Below are 26,556 nucleotides of genomic sequence, written 5' to 3' on the forward strand. Positions count from 1 at the left end.
TTTTTTTTTTTTTTGCGGTATTGCTCATAAATTTAGATTATTGGATAATGAATATGCCCAGTGATTCTCAGAGGCACCTATTTATAAATATGAAAGGCAAAATGTCTTTATAGGCCTATATTAAAGGTGCACTCAGTAATTTTTCCCCATTAAAAAGGTTTTACTCCTAAAGAAATTCCTAGTAATTTTGAAACATATGTATAAAATCATGACCACTCACATGAGATGAGGACTCTAGTCATATCAGTAACCTCATAAATGCTAATTATTCTACAGGGGTGCACTCATGGGGGCTGCCATTTTAGAATCGCATGATCAGCTGAATACTACTGGCTTAATCTCAGTAACCTTTTTGTTATTGGACACTTTCACTCTTGGATTAAATTTAATCATGGCTGACTGTGAATAGTGAATTTCTTCAATGGCATCTGTAATTGAAAAATATTGTTTTTGAATGATGCTGCATCCAGGCCACTAGGTGTCACTGTAAGTCAAAGATGATGCTAGCTAAAAGTTACTGATTTCAGCTTTAAATTATAGAGTCAATCACATTTGAATGGTGAATGTGAGTGCCCACTTGCAAGAAACCCCTTAAGTTAAGAAAACATAGAAATCCTTGAGTGACAATACTCTTAGAATTATAACCAAGGATTTTATCAACATAATGATATATTATTAGCCGCCATTACTCTAATGACCTTCACGGAGATCATGAAGAAAAACTAAACAAATTTAACTTAAGATATTATTTTTTTAGTGTTTAAACAGAGAAGGAAAAACTAAACAAATTTAATTTAAGATTATATTTTTTTAGTGTTTAAACTGAGACCATATGATGATGTATGGTTTATGACAAAATAACACCATCTTATTTCTTATTTTATTCAAAATAGTGTACAAACTCATGGTTGTGCACACAGACAGGCATGAACACATCCTGTCTTTAATCTGCCCTAAGCCTTTGAAGTACCCTAAAGCACTGGGGGATCAGACTCGATGGGACATGTCATGCACATATGTAATCCGTTCGCCGCCGTTTATAGCAAGTGCTGCTCTTATTTGTTGACTTCTGTTAAAGTAACTGCTGGTCAGTGATGTGAAACTGCCTCAGATCACGAGTAACACGATGGCTTTGGATCTTTGTTAACTTGATAGCTCTTTCACAGCATGGAAAGACTTCAGATGAGAAATACAATGTAACAGGATTTTCTTAAGGTGGAAGGTCTGTCCCTCTTCTGTGGTACAGACTGCATTCTCCCAACTTGATGTGGCGGTACCTTCGGTATCTTCTCTTGGACTGTTGGCATGACGAGGGTTACTTCGCAACAGGAGGTTATGAAAGTGAGGACGAGAATGATAATACAGAGGGCATCTCAAAGGATCCCATATCCTTTCAGGTAAATCAGGGAATGGACCAATCTCTCCGATGTCAAAAATGATAGAGGTGCTAAATTATGCTAACCATTTATTAGAGCCACAATAACATTTCAAAAGAGCTTGATGTTAACTATGATGAGATATTACAGATTCTGACAGTAACATAAGCTTCCTCAAACCACACAATTCCAAAATGGATACTGCATGCTATTTATTAGCCATGGAGGCATCTCTCTTTGATGTGATCAGGCTATTTCTGTCTGTCTTCCTGTCTGAAGAAGGATTAAGAGTATCTGAGTAAATGGTTACATAATCAAGAAATATATATGCCATGTTTTATGACTGATAAGAATAACCTCACACCAACATGATAGTGCTATATATGTTGACAGGTTCTGGGACAAATTTGGACCATTGATATTAAACACTTGATGGCAAACATCTGAAAGACTTTTGGCAGTTGTAATTTAAGATTTAGGGGAGAGATTATGCAACATGGAAAAAAGAGACCCCCGAGAACTTGTTTGTATGTGTCATTTATTTGTATACAACTACATTTGTTGTTTTATAATGTGCATTTCTTTCTTGGTTTAACTCTATTCTGCTCTGCAGATTTGTTTAAAATCCATTTATTTGATAAGAAAATGTGTTTTTTCTGAATTGGCTGTACTGATTATGCACTCATTATGCCCACATGATTATGCCCCATTGCACTCATCATCATGAAACTTCTGAGTAAATGTGACAGAATTTTCTGGAATTCTGTGACCTCTGACATCCTCAGCATGCTGGATGGAAATTGGAGAGTCTCTTTTAGTTATTTAATGAATTCAGAGAAGAAATGACTTGAAATGCTTTAGATTTACTCTCTTGTTCTTGTCTCAATTTTTGGACAGTTTTGGCACATTGAATATAACACCTTTAAAGATTAGAAAAGCTATTTGTTATAGATGATGTCACAGACAGTTAACAGATCTGACTGGGCATGAAACTCAAAGAGCTAGACATCTGGTTTAGTTTTTAATTACAGTCTTAAATTCACATATGAGTTACTCTAATGACCTTCATGGACATCAATTAGAAAATAACATGACCTTTGAGACCAGCTTTTGTTCTCCTAGACTTCTAGGTTTCAGTTTTTCTTAAACTTTCTGTTTAAATGTCAGAATGAACTGTTCTGCAACATTATTGGTATTAAGGTATTGTTTTTGATGAGAAATTATTTGAGAACAGACCTTTATTCCAAGATAATCTAACTTACATTTACATTTATGCATTTGGCAGACGCTTTTATCCAAAGCGACTTACAGTGCATTTATTACAGGGACAATCCCCCCCGGAGCTACCTGGAATTAAGTGCCTTGCTCAAGGACACAATGGTGGTGGCCGTGGGGTTAGAACCAACGAAAAGTGTCCACAAAGTGTGAAAGTCCCACACTTTCATCAACGTGCACGCTCATCCCGGCAGCTATCACTTTCATTTTCGCATGCTGCCTCCGTGTTTACATCCGCATCTCCTGCTGAATGCACTATGATGCAATATACAATATAGAACAGCCTTTCTGTTTTCTGTGCCCCCCAAACCCTGGCCTGAGACAAAAGGACAAGTTTTCCCCTTATCGGCGGCCCTGTGTTGATGTAACTTAATTGATTCATGTGGAACCAAGGTTGTAACCACATATACAGGATTAATAATAATAATAATAATAATAATAATAATAATTATAATTATTATTATAATAATTTAATAAGCTACAAGGAAAAAACAAATATCAGTAGTCCATTATTAAGAATATTTATATCTATATTTCTAAGAATATTAAGAATATCTATGGTGGTTACGGCCCTTTGTGGAACCTATATTCAGTGCTGTGAAGAAGTATTTGCCTCCATCCTGATTTCTTATCTTTTTTGTGAATATCTCATACTAAATTGAAGCACAAAAAGTTATCCAATACCAACTGGGCCTTGTTAAAAAAGTACCCCCCAGTTACTAAATCCCGAAATCGATGAAACTGCATTCATAATGGGGTTCAGCTGGACTAGACACACCCAGACCAGATTACTGCCAGCTCTGTTCAATCAAATCAACATCTAAATAGAACTTGTTCAGCAGCATGAAGTTGGCTAAAAGGTCTCACACTGTAGCACAATATGCCAAGGTCAAAATAAATTCCTGAAATAATGAGGAAAAAGATGATTGAAATATATAATTCTTGGAAGGGTTGCAAAGCTATTTCAAATTCTCCGGGACTCTGGGAACCACAGTGAGAGGCATTATCTCCAAATGGAGAAAGCTTGGCACAGTAGTGAACCTTCCCAGAAGTGGCTGACCTTCCAAATTTCCTCCAAGAGCACAGCAACGACTCATCCAGGAAGTCACAAAAAAGCCAAGGACAAGATCCAAGGAACTGCAGGCCTCCCTCGTATCAATAAATGTGACAGTTCATGACTCCACTATCAGAAAGACACTGGCCAAAAATTCCATCCATGGAAGTGTGGCGAGGCAAAAACCACTGCTAACCCAGAACAACATTAAGGCTAATCTGAATTTTGTCAAAACACACCTTGATGATCCTCAAACCTTTTGGGAGAATGTTCTGTGGACTGATGAGTTGAAAGTGGAATTGTTTGGAAGACAGGGGTCCCGTTACATCTGGCGTAAATCAAACACAGAATTCCACAAAAAGAATGTCATACCTACAGACAAGCATGGTGGTGGTAGTGAGATGGTGTGTGGATGCTTTGTAAATTCTTTGTCCTTGTAAACATAAATTCTGCTCTCTACAGAAAATCCTAAAGAAGAACGTCTGTCATCAGTCTGTGAGTTGAAGCTCAAGCGCAACTGGATTATGTATAAAGACAATGATCCAAAGCATAGGAGTATGTCTACATCTGAATGGCTCAAAAGAAGCTAAATTAAAGTTTGGAGTAGCCTAGACAAAGTCCTGAGATGCTGTGGCAGGACCTTAAACAGGTAATTCATGCTTGAAAAGCCTTCAATGTGGCTGAACTAAAGCGGTTCTGCAAAGAAGAGTGGGCCAAAATTACACCACAGCATTGTGAATGACTGATCTCCAGTTATCGGAAGCATTTGGTTGCAGTTGTTGCTGATAAAGGTGGCACAACCAGCTATTACATTTAAAATATTGGGTAACTTTTTTGCTTCAATAAAAAAAAAAAAAAAATATATATATATATATATATATATATATATATATATATATATATATATATATATATTTAAAAACTGTATTTTTGTGTTTACTCAGGTTGCCTGTGTTTTATGTTATATCTCGTTTGAAGATCTAAAACAATTAAGTATAAAAATACACAAAAATAGAAGAAATCAGGTAGGGTCAAGTACTTTCAATATCACTCTACATGATGATTAAATCATGTAAATTCAAAGCATTTTATTTTTCAATGCATAAAATATAGCTGAACATTTTTCTTGATTAGATCTATATATTTAGATTTTAATAAAGGAATTACAAAGCTTTTGCTAATATATATGATGTTGTCTAATGCTATAGTATATAGCTAACTCACTTAGAGCAGTATCCCATTGATTCCAGATACTGTATCAAATATTTGTTAAAGCTTTAAAACTTTTTAGCAATCATGGATACAGCACCCTGACCCAGTACCAAGTATTTGCATTTTAGAGTTGTGCTGGACACAGGAATGTTCTTGATGGTTATTTGGGCCATACATCTATTCTAGAGGGTTAGACAGTTTGCTTTTTTATTACTTAATCCAAGACTGCTGCTTTGCACTGTACATGTTACCTTAGAATACCATTGAATGTATTCAATGGATTCTCCATGTAAAACAACATAAAAAATAATTTTAGGCAACAACTTTAACTTAAGTTTTTATGGTATCTAAGGATGTCACTAATAGAATGGTAAGGTAAAGATTTATACAAGCAGGCAAACAGTACCTCTTTGCATTGCCTCCTATGCTCTCATGTCCACACTGTGGTCGGATATCATGGCACTATCTATGTATACCACTGCATCTATATCTAGTTTCACATTTTAAGTTTGTTTAACATGTTTAACACATGTAGAACAATTATTATCATTGCGCTTTATCTGCTTTAAATATCAAATTTCCGATATGCACACCAGGCCTGCCTTTGATTTCTCACTCAAATGTGTTAGAGTTGTGGTTTTTCGCGTACATCCCCAGCAGATGTCAGTAATGACTTTCGATATCCATATGAGATGCTGTGGACCAGCAAAGACGGTCAGCAATGGAAAGCGTCATGTGGTTTGTTTCAAGTCATGAACGTCCTCACACCCAAAATATCTACCACTGTCCACTTACGCAGCAACTTTGACCAACTTTTGAATAACAAATTGCATTACACTGCACAAGGAATAAATTAAAGGTATTTGTATGCTTTACAATTTCATTTCCGAGTACACTCACTGACGCACACTGCTATTTGATTGCGAATTCAGGACCATGGACAAAGTCAGTTGTGCTGCGCCTCTTTGGCCAGCACCACAATATATGCAATATTGCATACATAAACTGACTGAATTTGCATCAAAACACCGTTCAATACCTGTCGAATATTGGCTGAGAACTTGTAACCACACCACTGGCAAGATTGGTGTTGTGTTTCTCTCTAAAGGGGAAGCTTCGGTTCTTGATGAGAAAGGGAACCTCTGTGTGATGTTATTGTTGATACGACGGGGGTCTTCCTCATATATTCATATAGCTCACAACTGCACGCAGATGTCTCGAGACGTATTTTAAAAAGTTGCCGTTTTTTAAAGCGTGTTTCAGACCTAAAAACGCAGCGCTACTGCTCGAGACACAAAAAAAAAAAAAAAAACAGCGGCAAGTGGCGCAACGGTCACAAAAGTCCATCTAGCGGCGCTTGTTTCGAAAAACAGCCAACATGCGTTCGATGTAAACGCCCACTGTCACATTCTACCTGTGCTAGGTAGGTTGCGTCCTTTGAAGGCTGCAGTATATCGAAACAAGCCTCGTTTAAACGATACGGCCTTCGTAGGACAAACGGAAACGGAACGTAATATGGTTGCTTTGACAGCACGCCATCTTTAACAAGCGCGAGCGCTTTGAGTGAGAAGGTAACAAAGTAACCTTAGAAGGGAATGTATGAGGTACATTTTAGGATAGCTATAATGATGTAAAGAGAGAGAAAAAAAGATTTTTGCAGGTGTACTTTTAATCTAATACTGTATTTTAATTATAGGTCTATATTAATATAATATTTTTACATCTCCGTTGAAGCAAAGAATTGTGGGTTGTGAGTACCCACAAAGGATACACCTCATGCATCCTCCGATTTCTCGTGAAAGAAGGTCGCAATTGAAGGCTGCATTCGAAGTGTCCTGGTCGCTTTTCTGAAACGAGACAGCCTCGATGACGTATGCGGTCGACAAATGCGACCTCCGGAGGACGCAGCATTCCAAACGAGACAGCCTATGACACGTTATTGACTCCTAATTTTAGGCATACAAATGCAACATATGGCCTGTATTTGATGACCATTCATTTAATTGACGGTTAGTGACACATCCTGGCAACATTACCATCTTCCCATGTTAAACATTCTTTCAGTCTTTTTATTTAGGCTATTTATTGTTGAGCTGACTTATGACATGCACATCATTGTCCCTTTTCGTGATAGACCGCATTTAGAAACTTTAGAATCGCATTTGATCCTGACGCGGGGAGCAGTTTAGGAAAATGTTTCATGCGTTTCACTGTCAATGTTGTGGCCATAGATTTATGTGCAATATGAGTCAGTGACATCCAGTGAATTTACGCTACCACCACCACCACAGCTCGCGAGCAGGACGCATGCGCATTGACAAGAAACAACCGGTCTTTAAAAAAAAATCCTTATGCCAACGGATGTAATCAAGGCAAAGAATATCTCTTATCTCTGGGCATACATGGTGAAATTGTAAGTATGGGGATCCTAAGTTATTTTATAAATATATAAGTTATCCAGGGAGACAACCTCCTTTGAGTTTGATTGTTGAAGAAATATTGTTTGACATAAATGTCTTTTCGATGGTTGTGCTGGGCGATAAAGAGATAGGCGAGTGTAGCTGTGCTTCATGATGACACTGTAAAATACGAGAATATGCGATGGAAATGCTATTTGTCCATTTGGTTTTGCTTTAAAAAACAACACTCTCTGAATGCAAAGATTGTGTCTTTATTTTATCGGGGCGCCCCATTGTTACGAAATTGATTGACATTAAAAGCTATAATATTCATTTTTTTATTTTTCGTATGGTGTTCTTCGTTTAAAAAACAAGCAGACCATATCGGGATTTTTTCTTTCAGTACCAACGTATGCCAGCATTATGGCGCGTGGAAACAATGGTGCAACATTCAGTCGTAAATTGCCAAATGTATTTTTTCCTAAATCGTTTTTATTATCATCAATCACGGCATGAGCATTTATTGGGCACTGTGGCTGCGATCACTGAATGAAGGGATTCGACTGCAGCTTGATGAGAGCTGCGCCCCCTCCTATCCTCACCAAATATTGAAACATCTTTGCCAAGCGTCGTTCCTCAAGCGAGGTCTTTGCCATGATTCCATTTCCTTGGATTTAACACAGCGAGATTTAGTGTGATCAGAACCATTGATTCTAAGTGACTTAATTATTATTAATTATACAAAATTACCATATTCGTTTATAAGAATGAAACTCTATTTTTGCTTCATAGCTTTCATGGCACAGACACCAAAGCTTGTAGAACTAGAGAAAGCCCACACACATGACAAGACGTCTAAATGAATTGTGCTGTAGGCCTTGCAGAATCAGGAGAAGCACTGTAACACTGAATGTGATCATTATTTTATGATAGTAATTTATTTAATCAACAAGCTTGTGAATCATATATGTAACTAATTGGAATTCAGAATTAATTTGGAATCTGTCAGTTATTTGTTATTCTTTTGGAATTAGATAAATATATTGAACTTTGTAAAGTTCATAAATACTTTTGACAGATGATCTAGAAATGTAGTGTGACTGATGTCTAACTATACAAGTTATGGCAAGTAGATTGATTGTTTAAAGAAATATTCTGGGTTCAATACCAGTTAAGATCAATCCAAAGCATTTGTTGCATAATGATACCATAATTATTAAATAAGTAGAAAAAAAAAAAGAAATAAAAAAATGTACACACCCTCCTTTTCTTTAAAATAAAAAGGCAAAAACCGATGTTTCAGTGAGGCACTTACAATGAAAACAAATGGGAGGTAAGAAATCGTAACATTTTTGGAGGATGTAAAAGCAGAAATGGGAAGCTTATAATTTCATAAAAGCACTCAGGACTACATTAAATCTACTGTTAACATTTGAGCTGTAAAGTTGTTTAAATTGACGTTTTTTATGGTCGTTTTAGGGTTTACAGTGTTATGTCGTCATAACGAAGTTGTAAAATTGGATATAGCTTTACATGGAAAAGGTTAGTAAGCGATTTTATCACACTAAAACCATGTTAGCTTAGCATGCATATTGTTTATGTCTTGTGGCTATACTTCCTTACTGTAATCAATATATTTGCTTTGTTTTAAAGAAAAGATGGGAAAAGATTAAATTATTGTTTGTGGTAATTAACATTATTCCAGAAATGCTGTTAATTGAGCTTAACTTGTATTGAACCTGAAATATTTAATTGGGTAGTATGCTTTCATTCCAAATCAATTGCAGAGATGCTATTGCTCAAGTATGAGATAACATGCTAGGTCATGCTAGTCTTTGTGACATGTTGGAACATTTTTGGTTAATGGTCAAGTTAAAACATGCTCACGTTCAGTCAATCTACAGTATATGCACATTTACCGTGTCATGGGGATTAGGATTTGCATGATCAGATAATGAAAGCCACTTTCAATCATATTTGTTTGACCGGCCTCCATGTTTCTTCTGTGCTTGATATTTCTTTAAAAGCATTATTTTTTCCATTGGAAACCACAAAATGTTTAAGTAGACTTGAGGAAAATAACTTTCTATATCTACACCCACACAATTGCTTGTTGATCTTCTTTTGGCTGCATTTATATTGCTCCATCTCAATTGCATCCTGTTTTCTGCAGCCCATGGGATCAGAGCGGATGGAGATGCGAAAGAGGCAGATGTCGGTGCAGCAGGATTCGGTGGCGGGGACCACAGCACTGGTGCAGAATGAACAGCCCGGCCAAGGGAACCATGGCTCCAATGCCTGCTGCTTCTGCTGGTGCTGTTGCTGCAGCTGCTGTTGGTAGGAGTATTTTCATTTCTTATTGGTTATGTAGGATCTTATCTAACATGGTTAGCTTTGGGCCAAATTTATGGCCAGGAAACCACCTTAAGGAAATAATTGCATCTAAATATTAATTTGTGGTTTGAAAAATAATATTCTGTCATCATTTACTCACCCTAATGTTGTTCCAACCTATATGACTTTCTTCCATGGAGCAAATAAGGAGATTTTGGGCAGAACGTTAACCTCTAGCAACTGTTTGCAATACAGTCATCTCCTTTTGTGTTCTATGGAAGAAGAAAAATTTAAATAGGTTTGGAACATCATGAGATTGAGTAAATGATAGACAATTCAATTTTGGGTGAACTATCCCCTTAAAACTGAAGTATGTAACTTTTTAGACAACTACAACCCCAATTCTGAAAAATTTGGGACAGAATGGAAAATGCTAATTACTACAAAAAGAGTGATTTGTAAATTCTATTCACCCTGTGCTACTGTATATTAAAAGCACTACAGCAACACATTATTTTGTTTTATCTTGTGAATTTTATTTTATTTTTTTGTAAGTAAACTCCAATTCTATTCAGTGGCGATAGTGGCACAGAAATTACACACTTCAGCTTTAAGTATTGTTCCATGATAAATATGGCTGGAACATTGACCAGATATGCTCTAACTCTATGCAATATTATTCAATCTACTGTTTTTATTCATTCTGCATGTTTATAGAATAATAATGTAATTTTCACTGAGGTGACAGGGATCCTAAGACATCTTCTATGAAAATTCCTCATAAGATCAGTCAGTCCAGCACATTGGACAGACAATGCTTCCAGGCTGTGAGCTCATAATGAGCACCAATGACAGTGTCAAATTGAACACTGGAAAGACTTAAATAACTCTGAGAAAGCAGGTACTCCAAGGCTTCCTAGTGCTTTCAGTTTCAGGTGTCTTGGGATCATTATGTGTTTACTACCTTGCAGTCTCACTGTTAGGAATGAAGACAGAGAGGAGAGGAACCGAAGAGCCTCATATGATTTTAAAGCAGAGGGAAATGCAGACTTTGAGGAGAGGTCAGTCATTCCAGCTTTTTATAGGAAAAAGTATTCTAAACCTACATAGAAATCTACAAAGCTTCATAAAATGTAAAACAGCTATACTGTTGCTGTATTGACATTTATAGCCTGATAATACAAGTTGTTTGCCAAATATTAAGCATAATTTCTTCACAAAAATATACTCAAGTGAAGTGTTGTAAAACAAGCCCTTAATTGCAATTAACTACGATGGTTCCACAAGATGTTTTGTGATTTAATCAAAATTGTCTTGGGTTTTGTTTAGTTTTTTAAACATTCAGAACTGGCTTTGGAACTTTCTTTCCTTTCTCATCTTTCCTTACAATTGTTAAGAAAACTGTACACAGTACACAATGCGGTGGTGTTTTCTCCAAGACGCTTACTGTGGCAGCGGGGGCGTGGTCAAGCGCCCGTCCGGGAGAGAGAAGCGGTAAGGGCGCTCACACCTGGGCCAAATTATGTCTAACACCTGTCTCTAATTGCAGTAGAGTGAGGAGAGCGGTTAAAAATGCCAGCAGCCACAGAGGAGGAGAGAGAAACTGACAACGAACTCAGCGTTCGACTAGTTGGAGATTGTGGACACCAAAAAGATTGTGTGAATATTGTGGGTACTAAAAAAAAAAGGGGAATTAAAAGACGCACCTTGCCTTGAAATCTTGCTTCCTGTCGTCTTTGTTCTATCAGCGTTACACTGGTGCCGAAACCCGGGATATTATTTGGAACACCTGCCTTCCAAAGGATGGAACAGAATCGCCCCGTAGAGTCCTCCCAGCTGGCGGAAGTCCTCCAGTCCCTCGCGACACTCCATCAAAGCCACCAACAATCCCTGCTTGAGCTCCGGCAAGACCAGGATCGGCGCTTCTTTGAGATCATGCGGGCTCAAGCAGAGGACCGGCACGCCATCCGGAGCCTCCTCAGCCAGGAGGCCGCTCCAGCCGCAGCCGCGACCCCGGACACCCGCGCCACCTTGCCCCCACCCGCGTTACAGAAGATGGGGCCGGCAGATGATACAGAGGCGTTTATCGACCTGTTTGAAAGAACGGCGGAGATTTGGGGGTGGCCCCAAGACCAGTGGGCAGCCCGCCTAGTCCCTCTCCTGTCCGGGAAGCGCAACTCGCGGCACAACAACTGCCGGCATCAAGCCTCCTGGCTTACCCCGACCTGAAGAAAGCCATCCTGCAACGGGTTGGTCGGAGCCCGGAAGAAAGTCGCCAGCTCTTCCGGGCCTTGAAGCTTGATAAGTCCGACCGCCCGTTTGCATTCGCCCAGCGGCTCCGTGATGCTTGTCGGAGGTGGCTGCTCTCGAGGGACCGCGGCGTCGAGGAACTAATCGACCAGGTGGTACTGGAGCAGTTTGTTCAGCGTTTGCCCCGGAAGACGGCCGAGTGGGTCCAGTGCCACCGCCCGGCGTCGCTGGAGGAAGCCGTCCGACTCGCGGAGGACCACATGGCGGCGATCCCTAGGGCGGATGAGCCCTCTCTGTCTGTCTCCCCTTCCCCTGTGTCTTCCCCTGTTTTTTTCCCTCCCCTCTTCCCTCTCGCTCTGCTCTCTCCCCAGGGTCCGTTCCTGCCCCCCGCAGGCGCGGAGCGTTTGCGCGCCCAGCTCCCCGGCCTTGGGAACACCCGCCAAGCCCTTCCCCATCCTTCAGCCGCTCTCCTCCTCAGGTGGGGGCACCCGCCAGCACGGGTGCGGCCGCAGCGCCTGGGCCGGTCTGCTGGAGGTGCGGAGACCCGGGCCACTTCCGGGATCAGTGCCCGCTGATGGAAATAGGGGCGGTGGTACGGGTCTCCGATGTTCCACAGGCTGCCCCCGATCGGGCTGGAGCGTACCGGATTCCGGTAAGAATCCAGGGGGTACATACCAAGCTTTGTTGGATACCGGCTGTAACCAGACCACCATCCACCAACGCTTGGTTCAACCCGGGGCTTTGGGCTCAGCTAAACTGGTGAGGGTAAGGTGTGTACACGGGGATATTCACAAATATCCCGTGGTGACTCTGGCGATCAAATTCAGGGGAGAAAAACATAGTGTAGAGGCAGCGGTTAGTCCCCGCCTCACCCATCCGCTAATTTTGGGTACGGATTGGCCGAATTTTAGAAAGTTATTGGAGGGAGTTTGTGCGGATGGGTCCTGCGCGAGAGTGAAGGGGTGTGTGATGTGCGATGCTTTGGCGGAGGAGGCGGAGCCAGGGCCATCCTCGACTGCTCCGAGTGACGTGGGAAGGGGCGAGGTGGACGCTCCTCCTCTCCGGGAATTCCCGGAGGGGGACTTCCCCTTGGAGCAGTCGCGGGATGATACCCTTAAGCACGCCTTTGACCAAGTGAGAGTAATCGATGGTCAACAACTCCGGCCGGGTGTCGCCGTCTCATATCCGTATTTTTCGCTTATTAAAGATCGCTTATACAGGGTGACGCAGGACGCCCAAACAAAAGAGGAAGTAACACAATTATTGATTCCACGGAGCCGTCGGGAAATGGTTTTCCAGGCGGCTCACTATAATCCTATGGCCGGTCACCTAGGAGAACGAAAAACACTTCTCCGTCTAATAGCCCGCTTCTATTGGCCGGGCATTGGCGGTGACGTCCGCAGGTGGTGTGCGGCGTGCCGCGAATGTCAGCTGGTAAACCCACCGGCCACCCCAAAAGCGCCTTTGCGCCCTCTACCATTAATCGAGGTCCCCTTCGAAAGAATTGGGATGGACCTCGTCGGGCCATTAGAACGGTCAGCACGCGGACATCGCTTCGTGTTAGTCCTAGTGGATTACGCGACGCGATATCCGGAAGCAGTGCCTCTGAGCAACATCTCCGCACGTAGTGTTGCAGGGGCACTCTTCAAGATAATCTCCCGGGTGGGGATTCCGAAAGAAATCCTCACCGATCAAGGCACAACTTTTATGTCACGGACACTTCGCGAACTTTACGAGCTCTTGGGCATTAAATCGATTCGCACTAGCGTTTACCATCCTCAGACAGATGGCCTAGTGGAACGGTTTAATAAAACGCTCAAAAACATGATTCGTAAATTCGTGCACGATGACGCTAGAAATTGGGATAAGTGGCTAGACCCCCTGTTGTTTGCGGTACGAGAGGTCCCGCAAGCCTCCACCGGGTTCTCCCCGTTTGAGCTGCTGTACGGGCGACGCCCCGCGGTGTCCTCGATGTCATCCGCGAAGCATGGGAGGAGGGACCTTCTAACAGTAAAAATGAAATTCAATTCGTTCTTGATCTTAGAGCAAAACTCCACACACTGGGGCGACTAACACAGGAGAATTTGCTCCAAGCTCAAGAACGCCAACGCCGGCTGTATGACAGGGGTGCTCGGCTACGGGAATTTGCACCGGGAGACAAAGTACTCGTATTACTCCCAACATCGAGCTCTAAATTACTCGCTAAGTGGCAAGGACCCTTTGAGGTCACACGACGAGTGGGGGATCTCGATTATGAGGTTATACGTACCGATAGAGGGGCGCGCGTCAAATTTATCACCTCAACCTCCTGAAATTATGGAGGGAGGAGGCGGCCTCTGTGACGTTGGCCACGGTAGTTCCGGACAGGGCGGAGCTCGGACCGGAGATAAACAAAGACTACAATCTCAACACTCCGGTCACTTGTGGAGACCAACTCTCACCGCGGCAGCTCGCAGAGGTTTCTGAGTTACAAAAAGAGTTTGCGGACGTGTTTTCCCTCTCCCGGGCCGTACAAACCTCATACAGCACCACATCGAGACCGAGCCGGGCGCGGTGGTGCGTTGCCGCCTCTATCGCTTACCCGAACATAGAAAGAAAATCGTTCGGGAAGAATTAGATGCAATGCTTGATATGGGCGTAATAGAGGAATCCCACAGTGATTGGTCCAGCCCGGTTGTTCTTGTTCCCAAGAGTGATGGGTCGGTTCGGTTCTGTGTGGATTACAGAAAAGTCAACGCGGTGTCTAAATTTGACGCGTACCCAATGCCCCGTGTTGATGAACTGCTCGATCGGTTAGGTACTGCTCGATTTTACTCGACCCTGGATTTAACAAAGGGTTATTGGCAGATCCCCTTGACACCAATGTCCCGCGAGAAAACAGCCTTCACCACGCCGTTCGGATTACACCAATTTGTAACGCTTCCTTTCGGTTTGTTTGGGGCACCAGCCACGTTCCAGCGACTCATGGATCGGATCCTCAGACCGCATACCGCGTACGCCGCTGCCTATTTAGATGACATTATCATCTATAGCAATGATTGGCAGCGGCACATGCAACATCTGAGGGCCGTCCTGAGATCGCTGCGGCGGGCGGGGCTCACAGCAAACCCTAAGAAGTGCGCGGTTGGGCGTGTGGAGGTACGGTATCTGGGGTTCCACTTGGGTCATGGCCAGGTGCGTCCCCAAATTGATAAGACCGCGGCGATTGCGACTTGCCCTAGACCTAAGACCAAAAAGGGGGTGAGGCAGTTCCTGGGGCTGGCTGGCTATTACAGAAGATTTGTGCCTAATTATTCGGACGTCACCAGCCCGCTGACTGACCTCACTAAAAAGGGGGCTCCAGATCCGGTCCAATGGTCGGAGCAGTGCCAACAGGCGTTTACGCAGATTAAAGCTGCACTTTGTGGGGGCCGCTTTTGCATGCACCTAACTTTTCTCTCCCTTTTCTATTGCAGACGGACGCTTCAGACAGAGGGCTGGGGGCCGTGCTCTCGCAGGTGGTGGAGGGGAGGAGCGCCCGGTGCTGTACATTAGCCGGAAGCTCTCCTTAAGGGAGACTAAGTACAGCACCGTGGAAAAGGAGTGTCTGGCCATCAAGTGGGCGGTCCTCACCCTCCGATACTACCTGCTGGGGCGGGCCTTCACCCTCTGTTCGGATCATGCCCCACTCCAGTGGCTCCACCGCATGAAGGATACTAACGCCCGGATCACCCGTTGGTATCTGGCTCTCCAGCCTTTTAAGTTCAAGGTGGTCCACAGACCGGGGGTGCAGATGGCTGCCGCCGACTTCCTCTCCAGAAATGGGGGAGTGGTAGGCAGGCCGGATGACGCCCCGGCCTGAGTCGGGCGGTGGGGGTATGTGGCAGCGGGGGCGTGGTCAAGCGCCCGTCCGGGAGAGAGAAGCGGTAAGGGCGCTCACACCTGGGCCAAATTATGTCTAACACCTGTCTCTAATTGCAGTAGAGTGAGGAGAGCGGTTAAAAATGCCAGCAGCCACAGAGGAGGAGAGAGAAACTGACAACGAACTCAGCGTTCGACTAGTTGGAGATTGTGGACACCAAAAAGATTGTGTGAATATTGTGGGTACTAAAAAAAAGGGGAATTAAAAGACGCACCTTGCCTTGAAATCTTGCTTCCTGTCGTCTTTGTTCTATCAGCGTTACACTTACATTTAACCATTAGAGCACGAGATGAGCAAAAACACTTCCTCCTCACTGCCACCTGGAAAACCATGTGACATGGAATATTTGTGTTTTTAAATTTTTTTATTTTAATTTACTGTCATGGGGCAGTTCTGCAAGGTGCAACTTTATGACAAACACTCTCCTGTACTCTTGAAATTGTCTTGCTATAAGAGTATTTGGAATTAAGAGGTGTCATTGAGGTGGGTAAATTGATTAAGACCTCTGTGTTTCTTGGCAGTCAGAAACCTTCTGTCGAAGATGTGCGCTCATGGGGGCAATCCTTCGACAAGCTGATGCTGTGCCCCAGTGGAAGAAGTGCTTTTCGGCAGTTTCTGCGCACCGAGTTCAGTGAGGAAAACATGCTCTTTTGGTTGGCTTGTGAAGATTTCACCAAGGAAACCAATAAGAGCATTATCGAGGAGAAGGCGCGGGTTATATATGAAGACTACATCTCCATTCTCTCACCCAAAGAGGTCAGTGCATGTAACAATTTAGTAAATATTTACTGGATAATTATACTGTAAAAATTAAAATATCCTAGAGACTTAATTTGAGGTTCCTCACATTGCCACACTTGCAGCACCCTGGAGAACCTCTAGGGGCTTCTCTGAGGCCATGTCCACCCTAATACATTTTTGGTTGAAAACATCTTTTCCATTTCCTAACATATTTTTTTTTCGAAAGTAAGATGTAGCACTACAGAGAGTTTTACAAATGTACTTAATTGTTGGTCGAGGAAAACACCATTCCAGTGTGAGAGGCATAAAAGCAGAGGCACTTGGAAGGTGCTAGCTTGTGCTTCAGCCTCCCCAAGAATGTTCATAGCACCCCCCAAAGCACCCCCAGCAAATGTTTCTAACAGCCAGCAGATTATCCTCTGTAGGAAGAAACATTTTCCCTGACAATATTTTAGCAATCGGGTTGTATGTCCTGTATTTACGTCACCTGTTAAGCATCAGAACTAGTGATGCCCGATTTCAAACTAATAACTCATTTGTGTTGATTCCTTCAAAGAATAAGTCAAACGGTTTAGCAAAATGGTACCAAACGTTCAGACAGCTCGTTTGGAGCGTTTCTCGCTTTTTATAAATAGAAATGAAATAAAAAGAACAGAAAACAATAAAGAGGAATATTATTGTCATGATACATAGAGCAGATTTGGAGGTAAATGCATGTAACGCTGAGTAACGAGGCTGACGAAGAGGTGCGGATCCAAATGCAGTTTGAACTTTATTTAGCTGAATAGACAGGGCAAAACACAAAGCAACAACCCACGATGGGGAAAAGAAACGTAAACTCGATAAGGAAACCACGGTAGACACAAACAGGGAACTAGGGAGAGAGGCACACACCAGGCTAACATCAAACGACGATCGACAAAGACAGCACAAAGACACGGGGTATAAATAGACAAACGTGGGAAAGGTGGCCAATGAAAGAACAGAACTCAAACAAGGTAACAAGGTGATAACCAGAAACCAAAGGCAAATTAACCAGGGCAGGTGTAAACAATGAACAGAGAATACGAACGCTAACAGAGGGTTGTGGAATCAAATAAAGGACTAAAGTGACAACAAGATGGAAAACGAGAGGGCAACAGTGAAACGAGACAGGGTGGACTATGGAATTAAATAAGGGACTAAAGTGAAAACTTAAGAAGTGAAAAGTGACAAGATAGAAAACAAGGGGGCAACAGAGAGACAAGACAGGGTAATCATTACATAGCCCCCCCCTAAAGGATCGGATTCCAGACGATCAAAACAACAAAAGACGAAAAAGACCCACAAAGAAAAACCAAAATGAGGGCACCAGGGGCAAACAGACAGAGACAAGTGGGCACATGGGCGGACCAGGGGGGGTACACTGGGCAGGCAGGAAGTCCGCGGGGGCCATTAGGCAGTCCAGGGAGGTGGAGAGGGTAGATAGATAGACCATGGAGGCCGAGAGGGCAGGCAAGCAGTCTATGGGGGTGTGTCAAGGGACCAGGGTCAGGTGGCCGCAGAACAGAGGCCGGTTTAGATGGCCCGGGAGCTGGCCACTTGGCAAGGACAGGGACCGGGTCGGGGGGCCTGGGAGGAGGCCACTGGGCAGGGACTGGGTCAGGAGGCCAGGGAGGAGGCCACAGGACGGGAACAGGGTCAGAAGCCCTGGGAGGAGGCCACAAGACAGGGACCGGGTCAGGAGGCCTGGGAGGAGGCCACAGGACAGAGGCCAGCTTCGGTAGCCTGGGAGGTGGTCGTGGGCCAATGGCCGGTTCAGGGGATCTGGGAGGTGTGGCCACTGGGGAGCTGGCGGAGCCGTGTGAGGCGGAGCCAAGGAGGACCTCTGAGGCGGGGCAGTCGAAGACTTGGGTGGCGGCGCCGCAGGAGGCATAGGCAGGGCCGCAGGAGACCCTGGGGGCGGAGCAGAAGCAGGCAGAGCCATGGTGTACCCTGTGGGCAGAGCCGTAGACGGCTTGGGAGGCGGCGCCGTGGAAGGCTGGAGGCGGAGCCGAGGGAGGCTCGGGAGGTGGAGCCGGGGGAGGCGAGGCGTAGAAGGCTCAGAAGGCGGAGCTGAGGGAGGCTCAGGAGGCGGAGCCGAAGGAGGTTCTAGAGGCGGAGCCCTAGGAGGCTCTGGAGGCTCTGGAGGCGGAGCCGTAGGAGGCTCGGGGGGCGAAGCCCTGGAAAGCTCAGGAGGCGGAGCAGAGGGAGGCTCTGGAGGCTCAGGAGGCGGAGCTGAGGGCGGTGGCGCCGTAGACAGTTCTTGAGGCGGAGGCCTGGAAGGCTCCGGGGACTGAGCTGAGGAAGGCACAGGAGACGGAGCCAAGGAAGGCTCAGGAGACGGAGCCGCTGGAGGCTCTGGAGGCGGAGCCGTAGGAGGCTCTGGAGGAGGCTCGGAAGGCAGAGCCGTGGATGGCTCGAGAGGCTTGAAGGGTAGAGCCCTGGGAAGCTCGAGGGGCTTGAGAGGCGGAGCCCTGGAAGGCTCGAGAGGCTTGAGGGGCGGAGCCCTGGAAGGCTCGAGAGGCTTGAGGGGCGGAGCCCTGGAAGGCTCGAGAGGCGGAGCCAAGGAAGGCTCGAGAGGCTTGAGGGGCGGAGCCCTGGAAGGCTCGAGAAGCTTGGGGGCGGAGCCCTGGAAGGCTCGAGAGGCTTGGGGGGCGGAGCCCTGGAAGGCTCGAGGGGCGGAGCCCTGGGAGGCTCGAGGGGCTTGAGGGGCGGAGCCCTGGGAGGCTTGAGGGGCGGAACCCTGGGAGGCTCGAGAGGCTTGAGGGGCGGAGCCCTGGAAGGCTCGAGAGGCTTTAGGGGCGGAGCCCTGGAAGGCTCGAGAGGCTTGAGAGGCGGAGCCCTGGAAGGCTCGAGAGGCTTGAGAGGCGGAGCCCTGGGAGGCTCGAGAGGCTTGAGAGGCGGAACCCTGGGAGGCTCGAGAGGCGGAGCTCCGGAAGGCCCGAGAGGCTTGAGAGGCGGAGCTCCGGAAGGCCCGAGAGGCTTGAGGGGCGGAGCCCTGGAAGGCTCGAGAGGCTTGAGGGGCGGAGCCCTGAAAGGCTCGAGAGGCTCGAGAGGCGGAGCCGTAGGAGGCTCAAGAGGCTCTGGGGGCGGAACCGTCAGAGGCTTGAGTGGATCGAGAGGCGGAGCAATCAGAGGCCCTGGAGGCGGAGCCGTAGGAGGCCCCGTAGGCGGAGTTGCAGGAGGCTCGAGAGGCTCTGGGGGTGGAGCCGTAGGAGGCTTAGGGGGCAGAGCCCTGGTAGGCTCGAGAGGTTCAGGAGGTGGACCCCTGGTAGGTTCGAGAGGCGGAGTCCTGGAAGACTCGAGAGGCTCGAGAGGCGGAGCTCTGGAAGGCTCGGGAGGCGGAGCTCTGGAAAGCTCGGGAAACTCGGATGGCTGAGCTCTGGAAAGCTCGGGAAACTCGGATGGCTGAGCTCTGGAAAGCTCGGGAAACTCGGATGGCTGAGCTCTGGAAAGCTCGGGAAACTCGGATGGCTGAGCTCTGGAAAGCTCGGGAAACTTCGGATGGCTGAGCTCTGGAAAGCTCGGGAAACTTCGGATGGCTGAGCTCTGGAAAGCTCGGAAACTCGGATGGCTGAGCTCTGGAAAGCTCGGGAAACTCGGATGGCTGAGCTCTGGAAAGCTCGGGAAACTCGGATGGCTGAGCTCTGGAAAGCTCGGGAAACTCGGATGGCTGAGCTCTGGAAAGCTCGGGAGGAGGAGCCCTGGAAGGCTCGAGAGGCGCTGGCTCTTGGACGGTCACGGCCATTGGCTCTTGGACGGTCGTGGCTACTGGCACTGGCTCTTGGACGGTCGAGGCTACTGGCGCTGGCTCTTGGACGGTCGAGGCTACAGGCGCTGGCTCTTGGACGGTCGAGGCTACAGGCTGGCTCAGGGACGGTCGAGGCTAGGCTGGCTCAGGGACGGTCGAGGCTACAGGCGCTGGCTCAGGGACGGTCGAGGCTACAGGCGCTGGCTCAGGGACGGTCGAGGCTACAGGCGCTGGCTCAGGGACGGTCGAGGCTACAGGCGCTGGCTCAGGGACGGTCGAGGCTACAGGCGCTGGCTCAGGGACGGTCGAGGCTACAGGCGCTGGCTCAGGGACGGTCGAGGCTACAGGCGCTGGCTCAGGGACGGTCGAGGCTTGCGGCACTGGCTCATTGACGTTTGAGGCTTGCAGCACTGGCTCATTGACGTTTGAGGCTTGCGGCACTGGCTCATTGACGTTTGAGGCTTGCGGCACTGGCTCATTGACGTTTGGGGCTTGCGGCACTGGCTGGGTTACCGTGGTTGGCGAGGATTCGGGCTCGCTCACGGTGACATGCATGGGCTCTTGCTCACTCACCGTGACATGCGTGGGCTCTAGCTCGCTCACCGTGACATGCGTGGGCTCTAGCTCGCTCACCGTGACATGCGTGGGCTCTAGCTCGCTCACCGTGACATGCGTGGGCTCTAGCTCGCTCACCGTGACATGCGTGGGCCGGGAGGCGGAAGCCCGTCTTCTCCTCCTTCTCCGGGCAGACGAGGAGGACCGCGCTGGCTCGTTGACCGGCGCGAAAGGACGAACCACGGGCGAATGGAGGGTCAATTCTGCGGGAGGCGCTACGGGGTTCTCCTCGATGATGTCCACAGTTAGATGAGAACCGCAGATCTGTAGGGTCTCCTCAACGAACGCGTCAAGCGTCAAGCGTCCAGTCGCGCGTTGCCGGTGGCAGCCGCTCCTTCAGCCCATCATTCAGGTTGCCTCGGAAGAAGACCACGAGAGAGTAATCAGGAAAGTCTGAAATGTTAATAGACAAATAGACAAACGTGGGAAAGGTGGCCAATGAAAGAACAGAACTCAAACAAGGTAACAAGGTGATAACCAGAAACCAAAGGCAAATTAACCAGGGCAGGTGTAAACAATGAACAGAGAATACGAACGCTAACAGAGGGTTGTGGAATTAAATAAAGGACTAAAGTGACAACAAGATGGAAAACGAGAGGGCAACAGTGAAACGAGACAGGGTGGACTATGGAATTAAATAAGGGACTAAAGTGAAAACTTAAGAAGTGAAAAGTGACAAGATAGAAAACAAGGGGGCAACAGAGAGACAAGACAGGGTAATCATTACAATGCAACTGTTGAAACTTTATTAAGCGCACTCCAACACTCTCTCAGTAATGCTGGAGCAGCCCCCGTAACCAAGAACCCCTGACCCTGCTTTGTAACAACCAGAGCCCTTCTACCAAGGTGAACCTGCAAACTTAGCAATATAAGTATAATGCAGTGGTCCCATAGACATTCTTATAGTGGTTCAAAGGCGAGGAGAAAAGATTCAAGAATAATAAACTGCTTTTTTGAGGAAACAGAGCACAACTTAATGAACTGGCCACCTGTCCACTAATCTTCAACATGTTTTACACTCAACAATCATATTGGAATGAACAATGTGTGGTGTTTACCATTATAAAAATAGCTGTTTTTTAAGAATTCATGGACCATTTTTAGACATGTAGGTGTCAGTTTATGGCTCTCTCCATAAACTTTCTCCACATAAAATTTTTGTTGTTTGCAAAATTGTATAATTGGCTTTTATATTGTTATTGGACTAAAGAAAAAAGAAATGATTTAATATTATCTAGAAAATATTTACTCAATATTAAAGGTGCACTCATTAAAGTGCGTTAAAAAATAATTCACTCATAAAGAAATAATTAGTCATTTTTTACATATAGTATGTATTTACTCATGACCATTCACATAAGATGAAGGCTCCATTCATTTAAGCAACCTTATAAAAGCTGGTTTATTCTACATGGAGAGGGTCTCCTCATGGGGGCTGCCATGTTGAGATCACACTCGCTTAATCTCAGTAACTGCCCTGTTGTTGCACACTTCACTCATGGATTAGAATCATGGCTGACTGTGTATAGTGTATTTCCACAGTGACATTGCTATCTGAAAACTATTTGGTGCGAAAACTATTCACTAAATATCTATTCACTCTAGGTGTCAGAACAAATCCAAGATAAAAAAGAAAAAGAAAAAACATTAAAAAGGAGAGAAAAAATAATAATACTGAGTGAGCCTTTTAATTGACAGAATATAATTTTACTACACAAAATCAGTATAATAATATTAGATATATAAACCTGACGAGAAACATTTTCAATTCAAATGCAAAAGCAGCTTTATAGAGAATATTGCTTTACATCCCCAAGTGAGCAAGCAAAAGATGATGGTGTTGAGGAGAAATTCTCTGGAAAAGCCACAACATAAGTACAAACTATTTTTTGTATTAAGTAGTTTATACTAGTAGAATGAAAAATAATAATGTTAAATGTTAACCTTTTAACTTTTTGCATCCCCTTGTGGCTCACTGAATGTCACCCAACCCCAATTTGAAAATCCCTGCTCCAGAAGGTTCTGCCAGTGTGTAATCTGAGGAACCCCAAATGGTTCCTCAAGTATCTTTTCGTTTTTTATAGTGAAATTATTAATAATATTTTTTTTATTTTTGTGCTTTTCTTAGGTGAGCCTTGACTCTAGAGTTCGGGAAGTTATAAACAGGAATATGCAGGAGCCATCATCGCACACATTTGATGATGCGCAGCTCCAGATATACACGCTAATGCAAAGAGACTCATATCCTCGATTCATGAACTCCCCAGTCTACATAAGCTTAATGAATACAGTCTCTGAGCAGTCGGTGGAATCTTAGATCTCTGTGATTCTGGTTGAATGCACCCCCCATATCTTTTGTTTGTTACCTTTCCTTGCATAGAATATGTTTAAAAGGACCTCAGTATGGGTCCTCCCAGGGATTTTTCTGCTATAGCGATCTGTACCTGACAAAAAGACACTCAGGTCTCCAGGTCACTGGATTAAAAAAAAAAAACCTCAAATCTCCTGAGGGCTCCTCACCACAAGTACTGCTACAGATCAGCATAGCAAGATGCTCCAAAGGATAATAATCTTTTTTATTTGTGTTGAAGTTTCATATAATTATTTTTTGTATTAATGTTTGAAGGACAATGTGATAACAATTGTGTGCTATATATTGTATATACAGTAGATATATTTATGAATTTGTATTATATTTCTTAAACTTTTTTTTCTTGTGTTACAATATTTCAAGAAAAGGGACTTATGGGTACACAGTATTACCCATTTCTGAATAGTGCGTATAAGAATCAAAGCTCAAATCAAAGCAACACTTCAACTGTACACAGAGGACACTCTGTGATACACTATTGTTTCAGCTACTTCACTAACTACTCCCTGTTATAATGACTTGGCATCTCCAATGGAAAATTAATATTATCTGCCATATCACAGGCATGGCTTTAGTTTGAAATCAGTGTTAAAGGCTGAGACTGAAGTAAGGTAAAGAAAAAAACCACATTTAAATACAAAAGGATAAAATGAAGACATCATGGATAGGAAAGATCATGTCACAAACTCTTTGACACAAATAGATGAATATGGAATATTGTCAGACATTATATCTCAAAAGGCACCAGAAAATTTGTTTCCCCTGATTTCGTATTCCACAAGGCAATAGCAAGCAGTATATACTGTATTTACAGAAATATCTGTATCATTAAATTATTCCCATGCTGCACCCAGAATGAGCAGCTAAGAGATGGTTGAACATGACTATTCCTTGCATGTCCTCAACCCAAAGATACTTTAAAAGACATTTCTATATTTAGCTCTGAATGGACCCTTATGAGTAGATGACACCAAAGTAAACAAGTCCAGTAAAACTGTGTGATGAGCCTTTTCCTCCAATAGAACTGACTAGAATTGGAGCTGCCAAGTTCTTACTATATTTTAAGTTCTGTGAATTACTTTGTTGCCTGAATTTTGATGTCGCTCAAAGACAAGATCCTCACTTGGGGAAGTGCCTTGACATTCAATTTTGTGACATCTCTTCTTTTTTTTTTTTTGGCAATAGTTGATTTAAACTGTTGCCACATATGAAGACTCTGGGCCTTTGATCAATTCATGAGATGACACAGTGACTTCTGAATTAAACCATTGCACTTTAGTTTTGAAGAGGAAACAAACACCATCAGTTTTATTGAGTGCTGAAGTCACCATATTTAAGCAGGTTTGTTTGTTTATCAGGTAAAGAAATTATTAGATTATTATCTGAGGCCAAACGTCTATCTACCAACATGTATTTCATGGTGGTGATTCTACTTGTCTTAGACTTAATATGTGCAATTGATATGTGCAATTGGATTCACATAGATCAACCTCATACACAATCTAAGACAATGGATTGGAGTTATACTGCCTATAAGTGTTTTTTTTTTTTTTTTTTTTTTGTTGTATGTGTAAATTATATTAAAAACAAATATTTTCCAATCATTTTACATACAAATTATTAAAATAAATTTGATCATGTGAATGTTTACAGTAATCAGATTAGAGTTTTTTTTTTCTTTTTTATTGAACTGAGAAAAATAAAGATTTGTGGGCATTTGGAATCTTTAAGATACAATAAAGCACAAATATTTTAAAATGCGTGATTGTTTTAAGAGATTAAACAAACACTCTGTGAGCACCCCCTGCCTATATACATTTACCTATATAGTTTTAGTACTTCTGACAAACATGGACAGATTAAGGCCCCAGGGTACCCAGCGTCTTTGCAAATAAAAAAAATTACATTGCAAATATGAGTCACAATTGCAAGATATAATGTTGCAATTATGAGAATGAACACACCATCTTTGTACTACATTGCAAAAGAGACAACAATGTACCATGACTATAAGATGCAAACTGCTGCAATGCTATGCTCTGAAAGCACATCTCAAGTAAATGTATCTCGTTTTACATTTTTTATTGTAAAACATGTCATAAAATAATGATCTGTGCAGTGTAATTTGTATATAAAAAAAAAGAAGAAAAAGAAACAAAATATTGTCCAATAATGTTAATTATTTTATTGCTCTATTTTGTAATTGAACATGCAAATATTGAATCCAAATGTTCAACACAATCTCATCAACAGTATGCATAGCGGTTGGTTTGTTTGGTGTCCATTTATAGTGGAATGTAACACCACTGACTGCCACTTCCTCTGCTCTGGAGAGGATGCACCTGGGAACCTTGCTGGAAGTGTCCTCCAAGGTAAAGTTGGTGTGTACATAAAGAACACTCATCATGTAAATATCTTTTCCTATTAAAGAGTGGTTTAGCTCCTTTTCATAACATTTTGAACTACCGTAAAAATGCTGAGGTCTTATGATGTGAACAGTCACCTCCTGTTTTCCATTTGCACAAAAGGACATCAAGAACAATCAAAGGGTTGTTTGTTATTCAAATTAGGCATTTCTAATGCAAGGGGCTTGTTAAGACATCAAGGCGGTAGTGGAGCAAATCCATTTGTGACAAAAAAAAAATATATATATAAATAAACAGCAATAGAAATTCACAAAACTCTGGGACATGACACAATACAATCAATCGTGGCTTCTCATTTGGTGGCAAATGGCAAGTACTTTGTATTGTTTACTGATGTCAAAAGTAACATTAAGCATGGAAGTTGTCAAGCTTCTACCAATTCTATGTAAGAACCTCTCCCTACTTTAGACTACTTAAGTATCACTCTCTTCTGAGTTCTCATTATTTATTAGTTGCTCAGGAAATAATTTTTTTACCTGTCAGTTTGTTAAAAGCTGTTATTACTGCAGTGTATACAGGGCTGGGGAGTAACGAAATACATGTAACGGGAACACATATTGAAAATACAAAATATTAGAAACTGTATTCCACTACAGTTACAATTTAAATAATTGGTCATTAGAACACAGTTACATTCAAAAAGTATTTAGATTATTGAACAGATTACTTTTAATTTTACTGTCATTTGTTTCTTTAAATATTTAGACCTTTTAGATGGAAAACATTTATACATATAAATGATGCGATCCAAAGTGCATTTGAACAGCGGTGAAACACTTTCTTATGATGTGTTACATTCATACGAGCAGACAGAGAAGTACGTTTGAAGC

General features: G+C 43.8%; 1 protein-coding gene across 3 annotated transcripts; it reads left to right on the forward strand.

Annotated features, from left to right (window-relative positions):
- Positions 1 to 1,043: 1,043 nt before the first annotated feature.
- On the forward strand, positions 1,044 to 24,990 carry LOC127644496 (regulator of G-protein signaling 20-like). 3 transcript variants are annotated; one of them, XM_052127669.1, is made up of 6 exons: positions 7,243 to 7,330; positions 8,796 to 8,858; positions 9,490 to 9,653; positions 10,634 to 10,711; positions 16,323 to 16,557; positions 23,058 to 24,990. In XM_052127669.1, the coding sequence occupies exons 2-6, from the start codon at positions 8,850 to 8,852 to the stop codon at positions 23,244 to 23,246; spliced, it is 675 nt and encodes a 224-aa protein (XP_051983629.1). In that variant the 5' UTR covers positions 7,243 to 7,330; positions 8,796 to 8,849; the 3' UTR covers positions 23,247 to 24,990. The 3 variants fall into 3 exon arrangements, with proteins under 3 accessions (XP_051983628.1, XP_051983629.1, XP_051983630.1); XM_052127668.1 differs by lacking the exons at positions 7,243 to 7,330; positions 8,796 to 8,858 and adding an exon at positions 1,044 to 1,397; XM_052127670.1 differs by lacking the exon at positions 8,796 to 8,858 and having other exon boundaries at positions 7,259 to 7,330.
- The last annotated feature ends 1,566 nt before the right edge of the window (positions 24,991 to 26,556 follow it).

The sequence above is a fragment of the Xyrauchen texanus genome, chromosome 6 (assembly GCF_025860055.1).
Source record: "Xyrauchen texanus isolate HMW12.3.18 chromosome 6, RBS_HiC_50CHRs, whole genome shotgun sequence".
NCBI lineage: Eukaryota > Metazoa > Chordata > Actinopteri > Cypriniformes > Catostomidae > Xyrauchen > Xyrauchen texanus.